Source organism: Macaca thibetana, chromosome 11, assembly GCF_024542745.1.
Source record: "Macaca thibetana thibetana isolate TM-01 chromosome 11, ASM2454274v1, whole genome shotgun sequence".
NCBI lineage: Eukaryota > Metazoa > Chordata > Mammalia > Primates > Cercopithecidae > Macaca > Macaca thibetana.
The window spans coordinates 118,389,681-118,409,623 of record NC_065588.1 but is presented as its reverse complement, the minus strand read 5'-3'; the positions used below and the strand labels follow the sequence as shown (position 1 = coordinate 118,409,623).

At 52.3% G+C, this 19,943-nt stretch overlaps 1 protein-coding gene and 1 long non-coding RNA gene across 3 annotated transcripts in view; both read right to left on the bottom strand.

Annotated features, from left to right (window-relative positions):
• On the bottom strand, positions 1-925 carry LOC126930735 (uncharacterized). Its single transcript, XR_007717673.1, has 2 exons — positions 370-925; positions 1-272 (listed from the first exon to the last, which is right to left on the bottom strand). It is a non-coding gene; the product is annotated as an uncharacterized LOC126930735 (long non-coding RNA).
• Positions 926-6,734: 5,809 nt separating this feature from the next.
• Positions 6,735-19,943, bottom strand: part of BCL7A (BAF chromatin remodeling complex subunit BCL7A) — a 237,214-nt gene continuing 224,005 nt past the window's right edge. Inside the window, exons 6-7 of one of the 2 annotated variants that reach the window (XM_050748163.1) lie at positions 15,029-15,213; positions 6,735-9,692 (exon numbers count right to left, since the gene is read on the bottom strand). In XM_050748163.1, coding sequence (XP_050604120.1) covers positions 9,621-9,692; positions 15,029-15,213 — 257 coding nt within the window. In that variant the 3' untranslated portion in view covers positions 6,735-9,620. The remainder of the gene's footprint in view (positions 9,693-15,028; positions 15,214-19,943) is intronic. The other variant, XM_050748164.1, reaches the window with a different exon arrangement.

Here is a 19,943-nt window from a genome sequence, read left to right as displayed (position 1 = left end):
TAAGGTGCAAGGTATAGGTTCATTATTTTTGCACACAGATGTCCAGTTATTCTAGCATCATCTGTTGGATGTTTGCAGTTATTATTAACACTGTCCATATTCTCAAGGCTCCTGGGCTCAGGGGTCAGCAACCGTACCTCTGGCCCCAACTGTGCAGTTCAGTCGCCTGCCCCATATGCCCCTCAAACCTAACAGCTGGGGCCTGTTGCAGTTCTTTGCTTGCAGAAGACTTTGTTTCTGGTCTCTTTACCTCTTCTCTCTCTTCCTGAAATCTGCATAAAACAAACCATGAAAGGGCAGGGTGGCCTCGTGGTCTGGCAACGTCCCTTTGAAAATAAACAAGTGCAGAAACTGAAAGGCAGCAGCTACCTCTGGGGACTACTCGAGAAAGAGTTCAGGGCCGGTGCATCCGCTGCGCGTGGCTGTCTTGCCCCCGCCGGGCGGCAGGTCGGATGTGGCAAAACCAAACAGGATCCCGATTGCTTCAGATGTCGCCTCTGGCCAGAGACCCCTGATGCCTCTGCAGCAAGCACCTAATTGTATGTATGGGGTGCAGGCAGAAGAGTTTCATGACTGAACAGCCCTCAACAGTTTGTACAGCCTTCCTCAAAGGTCCAGATTTAACTGGTTCCCACACAACCCTGGGAGGTGGGCAGGTCAGGGACAGTTACCATTATCTTACACATAAGAAAACTGAGGCACAGAAGGGTGAAGAAATAGATGGATGTGGGTTTGGAATTTTTTTTTTTTTTTTTTTTTTTTTGAGGCAGAATCTCATTTCATCACCCAGGCTGGAGTGCAGTGATGCAATCTCGGCTCACTGCAACCTCCATCTCCCGGGTTCAAGTGATTCTCCTGCCTCGGCCTCCTGAGTAGCTGGGATTATAGATGCGCACCACCATGCCTGGCCCTAACATTTTTTTTTTTTTTTTGAGACAGAGTCTCGCTCTGTTGGCCCAGGCTGGAGTGCAGTGGCGCAATCTCAGCTAACTGCAACCTCCACCTCCCAAGTTCAAGCAATTCACCTGCCTCAGCCTCCCGATAGCTGGGATCACAGGCGCCCACCAGCACTTCTGGCTAATTTTTGTATTTTTAGTAGAGACGGGGTTTCACCATGTTGGCCAGGCTGGTCTCGAAGTCCTGACCTCAGATGATCCACCCACCTTGGCCTCCCAAAGTGCTGGGATTACAGGTGTACCATGCCCAGCCACTTGGCTAACTTCTGTAATTTTGGTAGGGACAGAGTTTCACCATGTTGCCCAGGCTTTAGCAAAAAGCTTTGCCTAACCCCAAAGTCACAAAGATTTTGCCAGGCCATTTTTTTGTTTGTATGTTTTGTTTTGTTTGAGATAAGGTCTTGCTCTGTTGCCCAGGCTGGAGTGCAGTGGCACAGTTTTGGCTTACTGCACTCTCCAACTCCTGGGCTCAATCAGTCCTCCCACCTCAGCCTCCTGGGTAGCTGGGACTAAAGGTGTGTATCACATGCTTGGCTAATTTTTAAATTTTTTGTAGAGATGGGGTTTGGCTATGTTGCCCAGGCTGGTCTTGAAATCCTGGCCTCAAGCCATCCTCCAGAGAGAATTCATAATTCTCTCTGCCACCCTGGCTGGAAATATCTCAAATGTCCAAAGAATGGATAAGCACATTGTAGTACACTCATCCCATGGAATATTCTCCAGCAATGAGAATGAATGACATACAATCTCACACAGTAGTATTGAATCTCACAAATACCATGTTGAGTGAAAGAAGCTAGACACACAAGAGCATATATTACATCATTCCGTGTGTGTAAAGCTAAAAAATAAGCCAAATAAATCAGTGCAGGTAGAAGTCAGGGTATCGGCCACACTTAGAGGGGTAGTGACTACACAGGGATAGGAAGGGGACTCGGGATTAGTGATATTGTTTATTGATCCAGATGCAAGTCACGCAGGTGTGTTCAGTAGGTGAAAAATCATTGAGCTATACCCTTACATGTTGATTAAATATTCAGGACTGGGCACAGTGGCTCAGGCCTGTAATCCCTGTAAATACAGAGGCCAAGGTAGGAGGATCACTTGAAGCCAGGAGTTCAAGACCAGCCTGACCAACATGGTAAAATCCAGTCTCTACAAAAAATAAAAAATAAAAATAAATAGCCACACATGGCACCATGCACCTGTGTGGTTCCAGCTACGTGGGACCCTCACTCACGGCCTCACTCTGTCATCCAGGCTGGAGTGCAGTGGCGCCATCAGGGTTCACTGCAGCCTTGACCTCCCAGGCTCAAGTGATTCTCCCACTCAGCCTTTCAAGTTAGCTGGGACCACAGGCCAATTTATGGGCTTACTGGGAAGTAACCCATTGTAAATTGAAGAGCATCTGTATTCAACTCTGTTGTTGTATGGTGAAAGCAGCCAGGAACAATATGTAAATGAACAAGCATGGTTTGTTCCAATAAAACTTTATTTTTAAAAAATCAGGTGGACTGGGTGCAGTGGCTCAGGCCTGTAATCCCAACACTTTGGGAGGCCAAGGCGGGCGGATCACCTGAGGTCAGGAGTTCGAGATCAGCCTGGCCAACATGGTGAAACCCCGTCTCTACTAAAGATACAAAAATTAGCTGGGCGTGGTGGCAGGCACCTGTAATCCCAGCTACTTGGGAGGCTGAGGCAGAAGAATTGCTTGAACCCCGGAGGCGGAGGTTGCAGTGAGCCGAGATCGTGCCATTGCACTCCAGCTTGGGTGACAAAAGCTAGACTTCGTCTCAAAAATAAATAAATAAATAAATTAATTAATTAATTAATTTAAAAAAAAAAAAAAAACAGGTAGTCAGCCAGATTTGCTGATTCCTGGTCTGCTGGAAGACAGGCTGGGTTCCGAAGCCTCCTTCACTGAGTCTCTGCAGGACCCTGTCCAAGTCACTTCCCTGGTCTGAGTTATCCTTTCTGTAAATCGGGAGGCTGATTCCCTGCTCTAAACCACCCTTTGGGGTTGCCAAGAGATCAGATGAGCTCATCACAGAGGGAGCCCAGAGGGAGAAAAGAGCAGGATTAAGAGCCTCTTAAGGTTCTCTGATGCAAAGCAGATTGCTTTTTCTGCCTAGGTCTGGAGAGAGAAAGCCATTGACCTCAAGTCGCCCAGTGCATCCATGGGTACTAGTGTCCCAGGGGCATCCCAGAGACAGGACCCACAGGCTTGGCAGCAGATCCTGGTCCTTGCCATCCCGAGGCCTCTCCCCATCCCCACCTGTGGAAAGAGAACAACAGTGAGAGAGAGACTGGAAAAATGAGTCTCTAATTGGCTGTTCCTTTGAGCCCCCGGCCAGAAGCTATTTGGGTCTGCTTTAATGACTGAGCAGCCAGTGCCCAGGGCAGGGACGTGTTGTCTGACCTCTAGCCCTCTGCTCAGTCAGGCACGTCTCTCCTTCCTGTTCCCGGGTGGGCGCATCCCACAAAGCCTGACTCAGGCTGTGCCGCATCTGGGGCATGCTGTGCGGATGACTCCAGTGTCAATCACTTGGGGAAGAGGTGGGTCTTCAGAGAGCAAAGTGTAACTGAGGGCAAACCCAAGGCAACCAGGGGAGGGCCATTCTTCCCTTCCCTGTGCCTCCTGCTCTCGGAACTGGTCTTCTGAAGATAGAGGTGCGTGAGGATAATAACGATAAAATAGCAGCTATCATTTGAGATTCACCATGTGCCAGGGTCTGCTTTGAGTGCTTTACACGTATTCACTTAATCCTCACAACAACCCTGTAGGCACCATTATTCTCCTATTATACAAATGACGAGGCCGGGCGCGGTGGCTCAAGCCTGTAATCCCAGCACTTTGGGAGGCCGAGACGGGCGGATCACGAGGTCAGGAGATCGAGACCATCCTGGCTAACACAGTGAAACCCCGTCTCTACTAAAAAATACAAAAAACTAGCCGGGCGAGGTGGCGGGCGCCTGTAGTCCCAGCTACTCAGGAGGCTGAGGCAGGAGAATGGCGGGAACCCGGGAGGCGGAGCTTGCAGTGAGCTGAGATCCGGCCACTGCACCCCAGCCTGGGCGACAGAGCAAGACTCTGTCTCAAAAAAAAAAATAAATAAATAAATAAATAAATAAACAAATGACGAAACAGTGACCCAGAAAGGTTAAGATACTTGCCTGAGGTCACACGGCTAGGGAGTGGTGGAGCTCCCCGTGTTGAGGACTACATAAGGGGATGCCTCGTTGGTCCAAAACAGGTCCATATGGAGGAGTGGGGGCTCACGTGGGGTAAGACCCAGTGAAAACTTGCCTAAACAATCAAGGGCACTTATTGGCTCACAAAATTGAGACGTTCCGAGGATTGTGCTGGCTTCAGGGCCGGCTGGGGCCTAGGCTCAAATGCTGCCCTTAGAAAGCACACACTCACTGTCTTTCAGCCCTTTCCTGCGATGGTTTCATTCTCAGCCTGATTCCTCCGCACGTGGAAGGAAAGACGGCTGCAGGCACTCCCTTTGAGCAACTCCAGATGGTCCAGCAGAATTCTTTCCCACCAGTTCCCACTCAGGGATGACTCTCATTGGGCCACTACGGGCCACGTGCTCATCCCTGAGCCAATTGTGGTAGCCAGGAGGCGGGACCATGGTGATTGGCTAGGACTGGGTCATATGACCATCCTGGGAGAGGTGCCCGCCCCACTTAAGGACCGGGGAAGGAGGGCGACCCCTATGGGAAGAAGAGGGAAACAGAACTGGATAGACAAGGTCAATGGATGTCTAATCTGAGGCTCTGGAGGCTCTGGAGGACTTGGCCTTTAGGGTCTGCAATCCATCCTCGGCCCCACCAGGGACCTCTGTGACACTTGTTGCCATGGCATGGAGCTTGGACCTGAGCCTTCTCTGCCTACCTCCCCCAGCTGACCCCTTCCCCACCCCACTTCCCTGCCTACTGACCGCCTTCGCATTCCCTGGGGGCACATGGGCCGTGTTGCCAACTGCTGGCCCCCTGCTTGGCCTATTGTTCCAGTTCCCTAGTTGCCCAGCTCCCACCTCCAGTCTGGTCTTTTCCAATCCATGCTATTCATTGGCAACACCATCCCCAGTCCAGCAGAGCCTTGGCTTAGAAACCTCCAGCCACTCCTTTGTGTCAAAAACGAAAAACAAGCTGCTTATCCCCAGGCCTGGTATTCCTCCAGTGTCCTAGGAGATTCCCTGACCCTTGCCATCAGAATGTCTGTATCCCCTAATTCCAAACTGTGGTAGGCATCGGAAAGCACTGGGGCTCACTTACCTGCCTGGGGGTTAAGTGTCAAGTTTGAGTCATTGCTGCCTAGGGCCCAGCACAGCTCAATCAATGCCTGCAAAGCTACATTTGTAGCTCCTGGGCATGAGACTGCTCCTTGATGAAGGGAGGTGGGAGAGGAAGTTAGGGCGCTCCAGTGAGAGACACAGAGGAAGTTCCGCAGAATGACTGAGAGACAGTGATCTAGGCGGGTGGAGACAAGGGAGGCAGGGGGAAAAGGCAGAAGCCTTAGAGAAAGGAGGGAGGGATGCCGATCCAGAGAGCGAGAGCTGGGAACAGACATGCAGAGAGGGCAGAAAGGAAGCGCGGGAACGTGTGCCAGCTCAGGCATTTTTTTTTCCCTTAAGCAAACAAGGCCTCTATGATTTGTGTTTTGTCAAGCTGAACTTTCCATATCAGGAGTTTATTTAGCTGAGCAGCCAATTCTGGTAAAAACACTGGAACATGTTAAAAAGGAACGGGTAGGAAGGAGAGTCAGACAGAACAAACAGGAGAGAGCATCTGCCTGTAGCCGATCCACGCAGTGCAGCTTGGCCTAGACCCGCTGACACAATACCCCCACCCCTGCCAGCTCTCTTTAGGGGCTAGCCCAGGGCCAGGAGAGGCTGGACACAGGTGGGGAAGTCAGCTTGGGGGAAGCAGTTTGGGCCGAAAGGGTCATGGCCCTGGGAAAGGTCCAGTTCCAGCCCGACCATGTAAGTCACTAGAGGCCATGAAGACAAGTCAAGCCGAGGTTGCAGTCCACCCATGCACTAACGCCCCTGAGTCCCTGCCACAATCCAGAGCCCCCTCAGAGACAGGGAAGCCAAAAACATGTCCCTGCTGGAACCCAGGCCTCGGGGTAGACAGATCAGGTGTGGCTTTTTTTTTTTTTGAGACAGAGTCTCACTCTGTTGCGCCCAGGCTGGAGTGCAGTGGTGTGATCTCAGCTCACTGCAACCTCCGCCTCCCAGGTTCAAGCCATTCTCCTGCCTCAGCCTCCCAACTAGCTGGGATTACAGGTGCATGCCACCACACCTGGCTAATTTTTGTATTTTTAGTAGACACGGGGTTTCGCCATGTTGCCCAGGCTGGTCTCAAACTCCTGACCTCAGGTGATCGCCTTTCTCGGCCTCCCAAAGTGCTGGGATTACAGGCGTGAGTCACCACACCTGGCCTCGGGTGTGGCTTTCAACCTGGGGGCCTGACCGGGCATGAGAGTCCTACATGGGACTGTCCTGCTGTTTTCTCACCTGCACAAGGTGGCCGACAATACCTGCCCACAGAAAGGAGCAACTAGTGGGTTGCCTGGCATCCAGTTGGTGCTTAATAATGGCAGCTCTTATGACTGTGGAAGGCAACAGCTCCTGTGTGCAAGGAACTTGTGTGTCTTGTAGAATCAGGGCCACACAGCCATGCAGGAGAGGCTGCAGCAGCTAGAGAGGGACAACGTCATCATCGATCTGACTTTACTTACTTAAAATGTGACAAAACCACAAGGTATTCATGATTTGAAATTTTTATTTTCTGAAATGAAACCATTGTACATTGTACAAACCATATCTACTGATGGAATAAATAAGTGAAAAATTATACTGCTGTACAACACACCAAAAAAAAAAAAAAAAAGTCTTGAGAGGGGAAAAAAATTAGGTAACGGTGAAAAAAGGTCTTTATGCCTCTAACCAGGTTCTCGGCGATAATGAACATTCCAAACCATGACACTGTTTGCTAATGGGAGGTCACCACCCTAGAGGAATCGGTCCACAGCCTTCCGGGTTGTAGGTGTAAGTGCCAGCACTTTGTGGAATGTGTAGCCGCAGCTTCCCCGACTTTAAGTTTTGGGGGAAATTAGGTTTGCCCTGGGAGCCCTTGAGGCCACGGGGCCTGATGTCCACGGAAGGCTTTTGCTCGGGATCCCCCGCCCCCTGGCTCGAAGCTGAAAGGTCTTAGATTCTGTGGTGGGGGGAGGGCGAGGGGGGTAGGGTGGGTGGGGGGCAGCAGCTCAGAGAAGCGACTGCGCCAGGGAAGGAAGCACATCGGATTTTTGCAGTCTCGTCATTCTGCGTGGAAGGCCTTCTTGGCCAACGTGGAGTGCAGGGCTGCTGGCGCTTTGCCTGGCATGGCCGTGGTGGGGCCCAGCTGGTCCCAATCGCCGGCCCATTCCTACCTTCAGGCACTTCAGAGAAATACTAGTGACAGCCTCGGTATGGTGGACGTCGTCTTAGTCCTCACCTGCGCCAACTCCCCTTGCCTGTCCAGAGAGGCTGCTGCCAACGGCAAGGCCACCTACGCCTCTCTGTTTCTGTAGATGTGTGTTTCATTCTCCTTCAGCTGTCTTGGTTGTAGCCTCTCGTTTCCCAAAAAAGAAAAGGAAATAAATATCCAAATTCATCTCTCACCAAAATGGAGTTTTGCTGCAAAGAAAAATGTGACTCTAACTCTACGGGATCTGGAGGTAACGCCGCCTTGAGATGCGTGGAGAGGAACCGCATCAGGTAGGTTCTGCGCCAGGATACAGGACACAGTTCTCAACAAAACTGACTGCCTAAGGGGCAAAATTGATAAGTACAAGGATTTTTTTTTTTAAGACAGAAACCTTTCAGCATTGCTAACTTCAACATTAAGATTTTCAAAGTTTTTTTTTTTTTTTCCCTTATTTCAGGAGACATTTTGCATGAGGTATTTGAAATTCAGGAACATTTTGATTCTTCTTGAAGTGCAGGAAATAGACAGGATCCCTTGAAAAAAAATAAGAGCCTCACCCTCAGAAACTCTTAAAAAATGGAATCCAGCAGACACTTCCCGTGATGGTCAGGAGAAAGATCCACACGTCAAAGGTGGTACCTGAATATGCACCAATTAGCCCCAAAAAACAACAAAACCCGCAACCCCCACCCCCCCGGTAACACACAACTCAAAGGGAGTCAGAACTCCAGTGCAGTAAAGAAAGCTTAGGAAAAGGTTTAAGGTCTGAGGAGTTCATATATTAATTAAGAGCAAACCAGGCCTCAGAACCAAACAATTAGGCAGTTCGTCCAAGGGGGCGTCTCCGTTCAGTGAGAGGAAGCTGTTCCAGCGCAGGTGCGGGATGGGAGGGAGGGGAGACTGCGTCTCTCCTTTCTGGAGGGTGTGCAAATCTTTCCAATTCCTCGACGTCTTGTTTGTGGCCTTCGAGGCCCAGCCATCAAGGCCCGCTCCCTGGTGGGGACAGACGGCATGTTCCGGGGATGAGACACGGTCCAGCTGTTGGCTCTGAGAGTCAGAACAGCCTGTGAATAGGAAAGCACATGGATTCTGACCGCTGCGATCCTGCCTCTCTGGGGCACCGGCTGGGGCATCGGGGGAGGCAAAGGGCAGCAGGTGACTGTGGATTTGAAATCCAAGCAACGTCCTATGAGAGAAAGTTCAGCACCAGCTAATCCTGCCGCCGGCTCCCAGCCTCCCCGGCCCACTCAGTACCTTAAGGAGACAGCCTTGCGGTCAGCCAGAGAAGCCATTTCGTATTCGGAGGTCTGGGAGAAAGCAGTAATGGGGGTGGTGGTGGTGGTGGTGCGGGGGGCAACAGAGAGGAAGTGCCAGAAAATTCCAAGGGCTTTGCATGTCCATCTGGGCCATGGTGGGCTTGGAGACGCCCAGTCCTGAACGCCCCAAGGAGGGGACAGCACAGTGAGTGCCCAGCCTGATCCAAGGAGCCGAGCCCTTGGGGACTATGCCCCAACACCTGCGTGTCCTTGGGCCCTGGTGCCTGGTACTTGGGGCATGTCTAAGGTCCCCCTGCACCTGCAAACCAGGTAGGCTAAGGACCTCCTCCGCTCCACCCTGCCTGCTCCGATGAAGTCCTGGGGCAGGGAGGAGAGCGGTGAGTAGGGTGGCAGCTGCCGCCCGAACCAAACCAAGAGGGCACTTTGCAGAGGGGGATGCAAGAACCACCAGGATACATGCCAGAGGTCACCTCAAGGGCACAAGGCACAAAAAAAGAAAGCGGAAGGAATCGGTTGAACAGTGAAAAGCCCCGCCGAAAAGCGTTCCTGATCGGTACCACCCTCCAATAGCTTATATCGTTACATAGAGAAGTGGGGAAAAAAATACAGCAGCAACACAAATGGAAACCTGGCTTCCGAGACAGTGTGCAGACACTCCTGAGCTGTCAGCCCCACCTGCCTCCCCAAGGACAGTCCCTTAAAGGTTTGAGTTTTGCTTCACAGCAGAGTTCTTCAGTGTCTGAGAAGTGACGCCGTTCTGGGTCTTCTTGGATTTGCACTTGGTAAACTTGAAATGTTAGTAGTTCTGTTCGCACCCAAGAGGAATCGCTGGGGCAAAGTTGCTCTAGAATTAATTGCTGATGTACCTTCCATGGAACATGGATCGGAGGCTTTAAAGCATCGTCTACATCTCTTCGGAGTTTTGTTGAGAGGCCTCCAGTTTCATCTTTTTAGAGGGTGGCACTCCTTCCAAATCCTTGGGGAGAGAAGTAAAGGGGAACACAGGTTAATAGGCCAGGAGGGCAAGTTAGGCTGGGCGGGAGGCCGAAGGTCGGCCCAGGAAGGAACCGAGGGAGAGCGGCTTTGTGGTTCCGGACCCGAGGCCCAAGCATGGACTCCAGAGAGTTCGAGGACCTATGGAGACCCTCACACCCGAACTCTTTCTGGAGCTATAGAGCACGGTGTCCCCTGGCCCCTGCCTGGCCCTATCACATGCCAATGGCCGGTAACTCAGGAGGTTTCCTACACTGCTGCCTTGGACCCTAGGCTCTCCCCACTCATTCAGACTGGACCAGGAGTTGCTATTATCAATCTTCCCATCTGTGATTAATTGCTAGGGTGATTACTTGTGATTATTGTTTCAAGTTCACCTTTCCAGGTTATTTTTTTTATTGTTGAGACTGAGTCTCACTCTGTCGCCAGGCTGGAGTGCAGTGGCGCAATCTCGGCTCACTGCAACCTCCGCCTCCTGGGTTCAAGTGATTCTCCTGCCTCCCAAGTAGCTGGGATTACAGGCACGCGCCACCACCCAAGGCTAATTTTTGTATTTTTAGTAGAGACGGGGTTTCACCATGTTGGCCAGACTGGTCTCAAACTCCTGACCTCAGGTCATGTGCCCGCCTCAGCCTCCCAGAGTGCTGGGATTACAGGTGCGCACCACCACGCCTGGCTAATTTTTTATATTTTTGGTAGAGACAGGGTTTCACCATGTCTCCATGTTTTACCATGTTGGCCAGGCTGGTCTCAAACTCCTGACCTCAGGTGATCTGCCCGCCTCAGCCTCCCTGAGTGCTGGGATTACAGGCATGAGCCACTGCGCCAGCTTTTACAAGTTCTTTTTACAATTTTTTTTAGAGATAGAGTCTTGCTTTGTTGCTCAGGCTGGGGTGTAGTGATCATCATAGCTCACTGCAGCCTCGACTTCCTGGGCTCAAAGGATCCTCCTGCCTCAGCCTCCTGAGTAGCTGGGACTACATGCATGTGCCATCATGCCCAGCTAATTTCTTTTTTTTTTTTTTTTTGAGACGGAGTCTGGCTCTGTCTCCCAGGCTGGAGTGCAGTGGCCAGATCTCGGCTCACTGCAAGCTCCGCCTCCTGGGTTTACGCCATTCTCCCGCCTCAGCCTCCCGAGTAGCTGGGACTACAGGCGCCCGCCACCTCGCCCGGCTAGTTTTTTGTATTTTTTAGTAGAGAGGGGGTTTCACCGTGTTAGCCAGGATGGTCTCGATCTCCTGACCTCGTGATCCGCCCGTCTCGGCCTCCCAAAGTGCTGGGATTACAGGCTTGAGCCACCGTGCCCAGCCGCTAATTTCTTTAAAAAAGTTTTTTGTAGGCTGGGCGCGGTGGCTCAAGCCTGTAATCCCAGCACTTTGGGAGGCCGAGACGGGCGGATCACGAGGTCAGGAGATCGAGACCATCCTGGCTAACACGGTGAAACCCCCTCTCTACTAAAAAATACAAAAAACTAGCCGGGCGAGGTGGCGGGCGCCCTGTAGTCCCAGCTACTCGGGAGGCTGAGGCGGGAGAATGGCGTAAACCCGGGAGGTGGAGCTTGCAGTGAGCTGAGATCCGGCCACTGCACTCCAGCCTGGGCGACAAAGAGAGACTCCGTCTCAAAAAAAAAAAAAAAAAAAAAAAGAAAGAAAAAGTTTTTTGTAGAGATGAGGTCTTGCTATGCTGCCCAGGCTGGTCTCGAAATCCCAGGCTCAAGTGATCCTCCTGCCTCAGCCTCCCAAACTGGTCGGATTACAGGTGTGAGCCATGATGCCTGGCAATCTCTCCAAGTTCTAAGGCCATCTCCCAGAGGCCCAGACCGACTTTGCCATGTAGACTCCTGCTCCTCCGGGGCTGGGCACAGTGCCTTGTCTGAGCTGGACTCTCAGCATTTCCTGGGTATACATACATGTGTGTGTGTTATTCTGGGGGAAAGGGTCTGTAGTTGTCACGGAATTCCCAAGAAACCCAGGACCCCAGAAAAGGTTTAAAACTCACTCATCCATCACACAATTGTCTTGGGCATCTCAAACCTAACCTGTCACCTGAGACCAAACTCCAGACTGCAGCTGTCCTAACTGGTGCTCCCCATCAGCCTGGGAGAAAGCCCCAGGCCGGGATAGCCCCCTGAAGCCCCATCTCCGCCTGCACACCTCCCCCTCACCTCTGGCCTTGCTGATGGAGTGCCCTCCTTGTGGCCAAGAACATGGCCCCAGCAACCTTCCTCCGATAGAAACCACACACAAAATACAAAGCATTCCGCAACTTTCCTACTGACTTCTGAACAAACGGAGTTCCTCACCAGGACTGAGAAGGCCCTAGTGACCAGCCTGGTGCCCACTTCGTCCCTCATCAGGCTATTCTCTTCCTCACCCATGAGGTTCTGGCCTCCCCGGCCACCCTGGCCTCTCTTTCGTTCTTCAAGCTGGCTCCTGTCTTAAGGTCTGTGCACCTTGGTCTGCCCCTGCCTGGAGAGCCCGCCATCCCAGCCTGGGCCCCCTTCATGTCCGGCTCACAGCCAGCCCCTCCCTGCTGACGCCAGCCACAACACCCTCTACCCATGGCCTGTTCTGCTGCTGCTGCTGCTTTTTTTTTTTTTGACATGGAGTCTCACTTTGTCGCCCAGGCTGGAGCGCAGCGGCCGGATCTCAGCTCACTGCAAGCTCCGCCTCCTGGGTTTAAGCCATTCTCCTGCCTCAGCCTCCTGAGTAGCTGCGACTACAGGCGCCCCCCATCACGCCAGGCTGATTTTTTGTATTTTTAGTAAAGATGGGGTTTCACCGCGTTAGCCAGGATGGTCACTATCTCCTGACCTCGCAATCCACCCGCCTTGGCCTCCCAAAGAGCTGGGATTACCGGCGTGAGCCGCCGCGCCCGGCCTTTGTTTTTGTTTAGGATCTCACTCTATTGCCCAGGCCGGAGTGCAGTGGCTGAATCATGGTTCACTACAGCCTCAACTTCCTGGGCTCGTGATCCTCCCACCTCAGCCTCCTGAGTAGCTGGGACCACAGGCACCCGCCACCATGCTGGGCTGATTTTTTGTATTTTTAGTAGAGACGGGGTTTCACCATGTTAGCCAGGATGGTCTCGATCTCCTGACCTCGCAATCCACCCGCCTCGGCCTCCCAAAGTGCTGGGATTACCGGCGTGAGCCGCCGCGCCCAGCCAGCCTGTTCTGCTTCTTCACATCACCCCGTTTCTCTCTCACGGCACTTAGTGGGACTCCGTGACCTGCTTATATCTGCTTATCCTGGGCCCGTTGTCAGCCTCACTGTGGCAGGGAGGGACTAGGTATAGCCCCTGGTCCATGGTGGGTTCTCAGAGATCAATGTTGCAGAGAGGCCTCAAGTAGGACGTGTGATGGACTTGCAGAGATGGTGACATGAGCCCCTTCTGGGGAACCCTGGGAGCAGGGATTGCAGGGAGTCAGGAAGGCTGCCTTGCTGTCCTCTCTGTCCTTTTTTCTGTTTTTTTTTTTTTTTAGACAGGGTCTTGCTGTCACCCAGGCTGGAGTGCAGTTGTATGATCAGAGCTCACTGCAGCCTTGAACTCTCAGGCTCAAGTGATCCTCCCGCCTCAGCCTCCAGAGTAGCTGGGACTATAGGTGCGCACCACCCACGCCTGGTTAATTTTGTTTTTCTTTTTTTGGAGAGACGGGGGTCTTGCTATGTTGCGCATGCTGGTCTTGAACTCCTGGCCTCAAGTGATCCACCTGCCTCAGCCTCCCAAAGTGCTGGGCTTACAAATGTGAGCCACTGCACCCTGCCAAAAATGTGTCGCTTGAAATGCCAGGCTGTCTGCTTTACTGGAGTATATCCCCATGTCACTCACACCTAGCTCCATGGACAGTATGTGTGTCAGTGTGCCTGTGACAATGGTGGAAGAGGCCCAATTTTAGGTCTGGGTCTCCTGGAAGCAAGAGTGGGGGTACTGGGGGCGATGTGAGAATGGTCCCCCAAATACCAGTACCTGGTATTTCCAGGTACTGCCGGGGGAGCACTGCATACTCTCAGGGTATGGATCAAAGTTTCAAGCTGAGCTTTTCTTCTCTGAGCTCAAGAGGCCCAGAGATCCCAGCCAACAACCTTGGTCTTAATACAAATCACCAGGCTTTGGTTTCTACTGTTTTTAACCAGATGGGCTCATGCTACGCCTGCTGGATCTGCAGCTTGCTTTTCTCACTGCACACTGCAGGAATGTTTATCAGAACCTGGAAGGCCCAACCATGCTCTTCGAAACGGCTGAACCCTAGTCTGTCTCAGACAAGACCCGATGTCCCTAAGCAGCCCCTTTGTGCTAGGGCATGTGGAGGGGGTTCCACAGGGTGAGTTCCTGGAACAGGAGCTGCCGATCAAAGGGTTTAAAGATTTTGAAGTTGCCGGGCGTGGTGGCTGACGCCTGTAATCCCAGCACTTTGGGAGGCTGAGGGGGTGGATCATTTGAGGTCAGGAATTTGAGACCAGCCTGGCCAACATGGTGAAACCCATCTCTACTAAAAATACAAAATCAGCTGGGCATAGTGGTAGGCACCTGTAATCCCAGCTACTTGGGAGGCTGAGGCAGGAGAATTGCTTGAACCCAGGAGGTGGAGGTCGGAGTCAGCCGAGATCATGCCACTGCATTCCAGCCTGGGTGACAGAGTGAGACTCTGTCTCGAAGGAAAAAAAAAGAGTCTAGATTTACAGTGAAAAATCCTAATAGTGGTCATGGCCAAGAACAATTCTGCATCTCGTGTCTACTCCATGCTAAGTTTTACCCATGTTCTCCCATCAAATCCTCACGGTGGCCCTAAGACAGTTCTGTGATCCCATTTTGGGAGCTGGGATTAAAACTTGGGCCCGACTCTGGGAGGTTTGCTCCTAACCACCAAGCCCCACTGCACCTGTGCTGAGTCATTCAGACCAGATTCCAACACAGAGTGATGCCCTGGAGAGGGGCCCAGGGATGCCCTGGAGAGGGGCCCAGTGCAAGTGGGGTCAGCGGCACCACTCCATAGGAGGCCCCACCACTTAGGTTTCTGAAGTCTTGTCTTCCCAGCTCTAAAGCTCACCTATCTGCGGATCACTGAGATGAGGCAATGCTTTTGTGAACCCGAACAGACAAAACGCGGCAGCTGAGGCTGGGTTCAAGTCCCTTCATCCTCCTCTGACCCAGAGGCTCCTTGAGGGCAGAGGCCACAAGTCTCATTATCCCTTGGCCCCAGAGCCCAAAGCAGAGCCCAGGACTGTGTTCATGGACATCGCCTGATGGATAAATGACAGTTCCAAGGGTCCAACGACAAAACAACAAAACACAATGACGAAACACCTTTCAACGTACCCCCAACAACCCAATGGGCTCCCGGCCGATCTGGCTGCCCCTCTGAGACCTCGGGCGAGGTACCTGAGAGATTGCAGACGACTCTGCGGCCAGACCCGAGTCTCCAGACGGCTGCCGATCTACTTTCTCTGAGCTGTTCATCGAATGTTCCATCGAGGACTGTGAGTTCTGCTCATCAGAAGCGTCTGAGGGAAGAGCAAGAGGACAGGAGCTATTTTCAGACACGTGAGAGGCGGGGCCGGATGGGCCAAATACTAAAAATACCTTGAATCGCGTAGTTTTGGGGCCAGGGGTCTTTGAAGGCTACAATGAGCTGGAGGGCTGGAGGGCTGGATGGCTGGGGAATCTCCTGTCGATTTTTCAGTGGCGCTGTTTCCAGCAGCCAGGCCACACACGGACCCTGGTGTCTGCAACCCTCTCCTGCACACTTAGCTGCTGAGGGCCCTGGGAGGCGACGGGAGGAGGCTGCAGTCTCCGTGCTGCGTGCACCCAGCACCCCCTGGCGGCCGCAGTGCGCACCAACAATCATGGCTGTCAATTCCTCTCTCCCTCAGCCAAGGTGGCTTCGTCCTCCTCCTTTAAAGAGCCTGCCCTCTCCTCCTGGGGAACATCAGAGGTAACTAACCTTTTGTAAACATGTAATAATATGAGTATTTGGCCAGGTATGGTGGCTCACGCCTGTAATCCCACACTTTGAGAGGCTGAGGTGGGCGGATCAGGAGGTCAGGCGATGGAGACCATCCTGGCTAACACAGTGAAACTCCATCTCTACTAAAGATACAAAAAATTAGCCGGGCGAGGTGGCAGGCGCCTGTAGTCCCAGCTACTTGGGAGGCTGAGGCAGGAGAATGGCGAGGACCCGGGAGGCGGAGATTGCAGTGGGCTGAGATCGCGCCACTGCACTCCAGCCTGGGGGACCCAGCGAGACTCTGTCTCAAAATAATAATAATAATAATAGTAATAATAATAATAATAATAGTATGGGTATTTTTCTGATTGCCAGAGCAATGACTGATCATTGCAGGAAACAGAAAATACAGAAAAAAAAATAAAGTTAAAAATCACCTGTCACCACCCAGGGACCACCCCACTAATGCTTTAGAGAATTAATGCCCATCTTTACAGTTTTCCCTCCCTCCATTGCATACAAATTTTCTCCTCTTCCCAAATGGGGGTCACATGGTATTTCGGAGGAGTTCTTCACGTCTTTAGAGACTCTTTAAATATCAGAGCTTACAAGATGGCTGCACACCATTCCATCAAGCAATCACCTGTAGAATGAACCCAGTTATTTGGGTGATTTCTCGTGCCTCAGTCTTCCTGCTGCTCCACCCCAACTTTCTTTAGCAGAAGGAAGGTGCAGGCTGGATGGGGCGGGGGGTGGGTGCAGTTTGGGAGGAGGCAGTGGCGGCAGTGGTTTTTCCTAAAGCTTACTGGACACAGAGCCTGACACTCATGAAGGGGCAGCAAAAATCCTACCCAAGGCCCGACACCATGGTACCCTGATGTTGAAAAGTATGCTAAACTAATCCTAGAGAATGCCTGTGCAACCAAGACTTTTTTTTTTTTTTGAGACGGAGTCTCGCTCTGTCGCCCAGGCTGGAGTGCAGTGGCCGGATCTCAGCTCACTGCAAGCTCCGCCTCCCGGGTTCACGCCATTCTCCTGCCTCAGCCTCCGAGCAGCTGGGACTACAGGCGCCCGCCACCTCGCCTGACTAGTTTTTTGTATTTTTTAGTAGAGACGGGGTTTCACCGTGTTAGCAAGGATGGTCTCGATCTCCTGACCTCGTGATCCGCCCGTCTCGGCCTCCCAAAGTGCTGGGATTACAGGCTTGAGCCACCGCGCCCGGCCGCAACCAAGACTTCTTTACTGGGGTTTCTGAGGCAGAGGAATAAAAGGGGAAAATAACCCACACTTCAGTTTAAAAGCAAGCAGGCAAGATGGAAAGAAGAAGATAGTACAGGGCCCGGGGCACGGAGGATGGGGGAACGGAACAGCAAGACCCTCCTTCCCAGGGAGACTGAGCACGGTTGACACTCCTCAGACTAGGAGCCCTGACCAGGCGCGGTGGATCAGGCGTGTAATCCCACCATTTTGAGAGGCCAAGGCAGGCAGATCACTGGAGGTCAGAAGTTCAAGACCAGCCTGGACAACATGGTGAAACCCCATCTCTACTAAAAATACAAAAATTAGCCAGGCGTGGTGGTGCATGCCTGTAATCCCAGTTACTCATAGGCTGAGGCAGGAGAATGGCTTGAACCTGGGAGGTGGAGGTTGCAGTGAACCGAGATCGTGCCACTGCCCTCCAGCCTGGGCGACAGAGTAAGACTGTCTCAAAAAATGACAACAACAACAACAAAAACAGGCTGGGCGCGGTGGCTCACACCTGTAATCCCAGCACTTTGGGAGGCTGAGGTGGGCGGATCACCTGAGGTCAGGAGTTTGAGACCAGCCTGGCCAACATGGCAAAACCCCCTCTCTACTAAAAAAATACAAAAATTAGCCAGATGTGGTGGCATGCGCCTGTAGTCCCAGCTACTTGGGAGGCCAAGGCAGGAGAATCCCATAAACCCAGGAGGCAGAGGTTGCAGTGAGATAAGATCATGCCACTGCATTCCAGCCTGGGGGACAAAGTAAGACTCTGTCTCCAAAACAAAACAAAACACAAACCACAAAAAACAAAACAACAACAACAAAAAAAGAAAGTAAACATCATGCTGAGTGAGAAGTCACACACAAAAGGTCATAGAGTATATGATTCCATTTATATGAAAAGTCCAGAATAGACGAACCCATGAAGACAGAAAGTTTCGTGGTTGCCTGGGGTGGGGACCCACCGTCGCGGGGGAAGGGAGAAGTGGAGAATGATTGCTGCTGGGTGCAAGATTTCTTTTTGGGGTGATTAAAACATTTTGGAACCAGAGAGAAGTGGTGGTTGCACAACCTTGTGAGTGTACTGTCAGTGAATTATTCACTTAACATGGTTAATTTTATGTGAATTTCATCTCAATAAAAAGAAAAATCAGCCAGGTGTAGTGGCTCATACCTGTAATCCCAACACTTTGGAAGACCAAGGCAGGAAGATCGCTTGAGCTCAGGAGTTTGTGACTAGCCTGGGAAATATAATGAAATCTCATCTCTAGTTTATTTATTTATTTTTTAAAAGAAAGGGGCCAGGCCAGGCATGGTGGCTCACGCCTGTAATCCCAGTACTTTGGGAGACCAAGGCAGGCAGATCACTTGAGGTCAGGAGTTCGAGACCAGCCTGGCCAACATGGTGAAACCCTGCCTCTACTAAAAATACAAAAAGTAGCTGGGTGTGGTGGCGGGTGCCTGTAATCTCAACTACTCGGGTGGCTGAGGCAGGAGAATCACTTGAACCCAGGAGGCAGAGGTTGCAGTGAGCCGAAAATCGCACCACTGCACTCCAGCCTGGGTGACAGAGTGAGACTTTGTCTCAAAAGAAAAAAAAAAAAAAAGAGAGAGAGAGAAATCATGTTAATGTTACACTCTATTTCATAATACATGTTTGCTTTAACATAAACATTAAGTTTTTACCGACCTAGGAAAGTTGCCCATCTGTGGCTTTGCATCTCTGACCACAGCTCCTTTTCTGCCCAGCACAGCAGGCTCTGCAGAGTGGTGGGGGAGGTGGGTGCCCCAGATGTAGGCTTAGAAATCATGAAGGTGGCCAGTTGCCCAGAGACTCACGCTGACCCATGCTGGGCAGAGAGGTGCCCGGCAGAGGCCTCCCCTGAGAGCCAGACCCCAGAGCTTGGTGAGAACCGGCCTTGGAACCCACAGAGCATTCAGGAGCTCAGGGCGGCAGCCGATTCTCTGGGAGCCGCGGTGCTGGAACTCACCCAGGGAAAATTATTTTCCTGGGGTCTAAATTTAGTCCAGGGAGCTTGGACAGGAATTATGTCATTCCCTGAACTCACATAGCAGTAAACAAGTTCAAAGCAAGGTCAACAGCTGGTGGCCAACCTGCCCCGTCCCGGCAGAGAGCACGCACCCACCTGGGAAGGCCACACGGGTCTGTCCTTGTGTCCTTCCCATGGGCAGCTCGGGCAGTGGGCAGGTGGAGCCTGGCTGAGCAGTGCAGGGCAGCCATGCAGGCCCCGGGGGCCTAGGGTGGCCAGAGAGGGCCCTGGTGTGGCTCCCACCTGGGTCCCACCAATTTAGCATCTGGTGGTGGTAGCGAGAAAGTAGCAACTAACTGGACACACTAACTCGAAACAGAATTCCTGCTGCGGAGCTCAAATCTGGCTTCTAGAGCAAAGGAGACACACACTCCAACATGGGAGAAACAAGGCCATGGCCAGAAAAAAACAGGATGGGAAAGAAGGAGGAACACAGCTGCAGATGAAGCCCACGTCGGTCCTTGGGACCCCCGCAATCACTCCCCCAACAGAAGGGCGGACAAGGCAACCCCGCAGCTACCAGACCCTCCTCCTAAGCCCCAGCTCCGGGCTGAGCACTTTGCTGGTGTTCTCGCCCTCTTCACTCCCGGCGAGGGAGGCGGCTCCTGCTCATCCCATTTTATTTTATTTTGAGACAGGGTCTCGCTCTGTCGCCCATGCTGGAATGAGCACTACCATGGCTCACTGCAGCCTCCACCTCCCAGGCTCAAGTGATACTCCCATCTCAGCCTCCCGAGCGGCTGGTTGTCCCATTTTACAAACAAGGAAGTAGGAGGGTGTGTGGGGGTGATGTTGCCTGCCCAAGGCCATACAGCTGGTGAGTGTCCACCTGGATGTGACCACAGCCCCCATCTCTCCCAGCACTATGGCAAAGCCGCTAGGGCACTGGCTCTCAGCAGGGGTGACTCCCCCTGCCCCGGGGACATCGGTTAACAACTGGAAACATTTTGGCGGAGGCCAGGGAGGCTGCTCAATGTCCCACGATGCACAG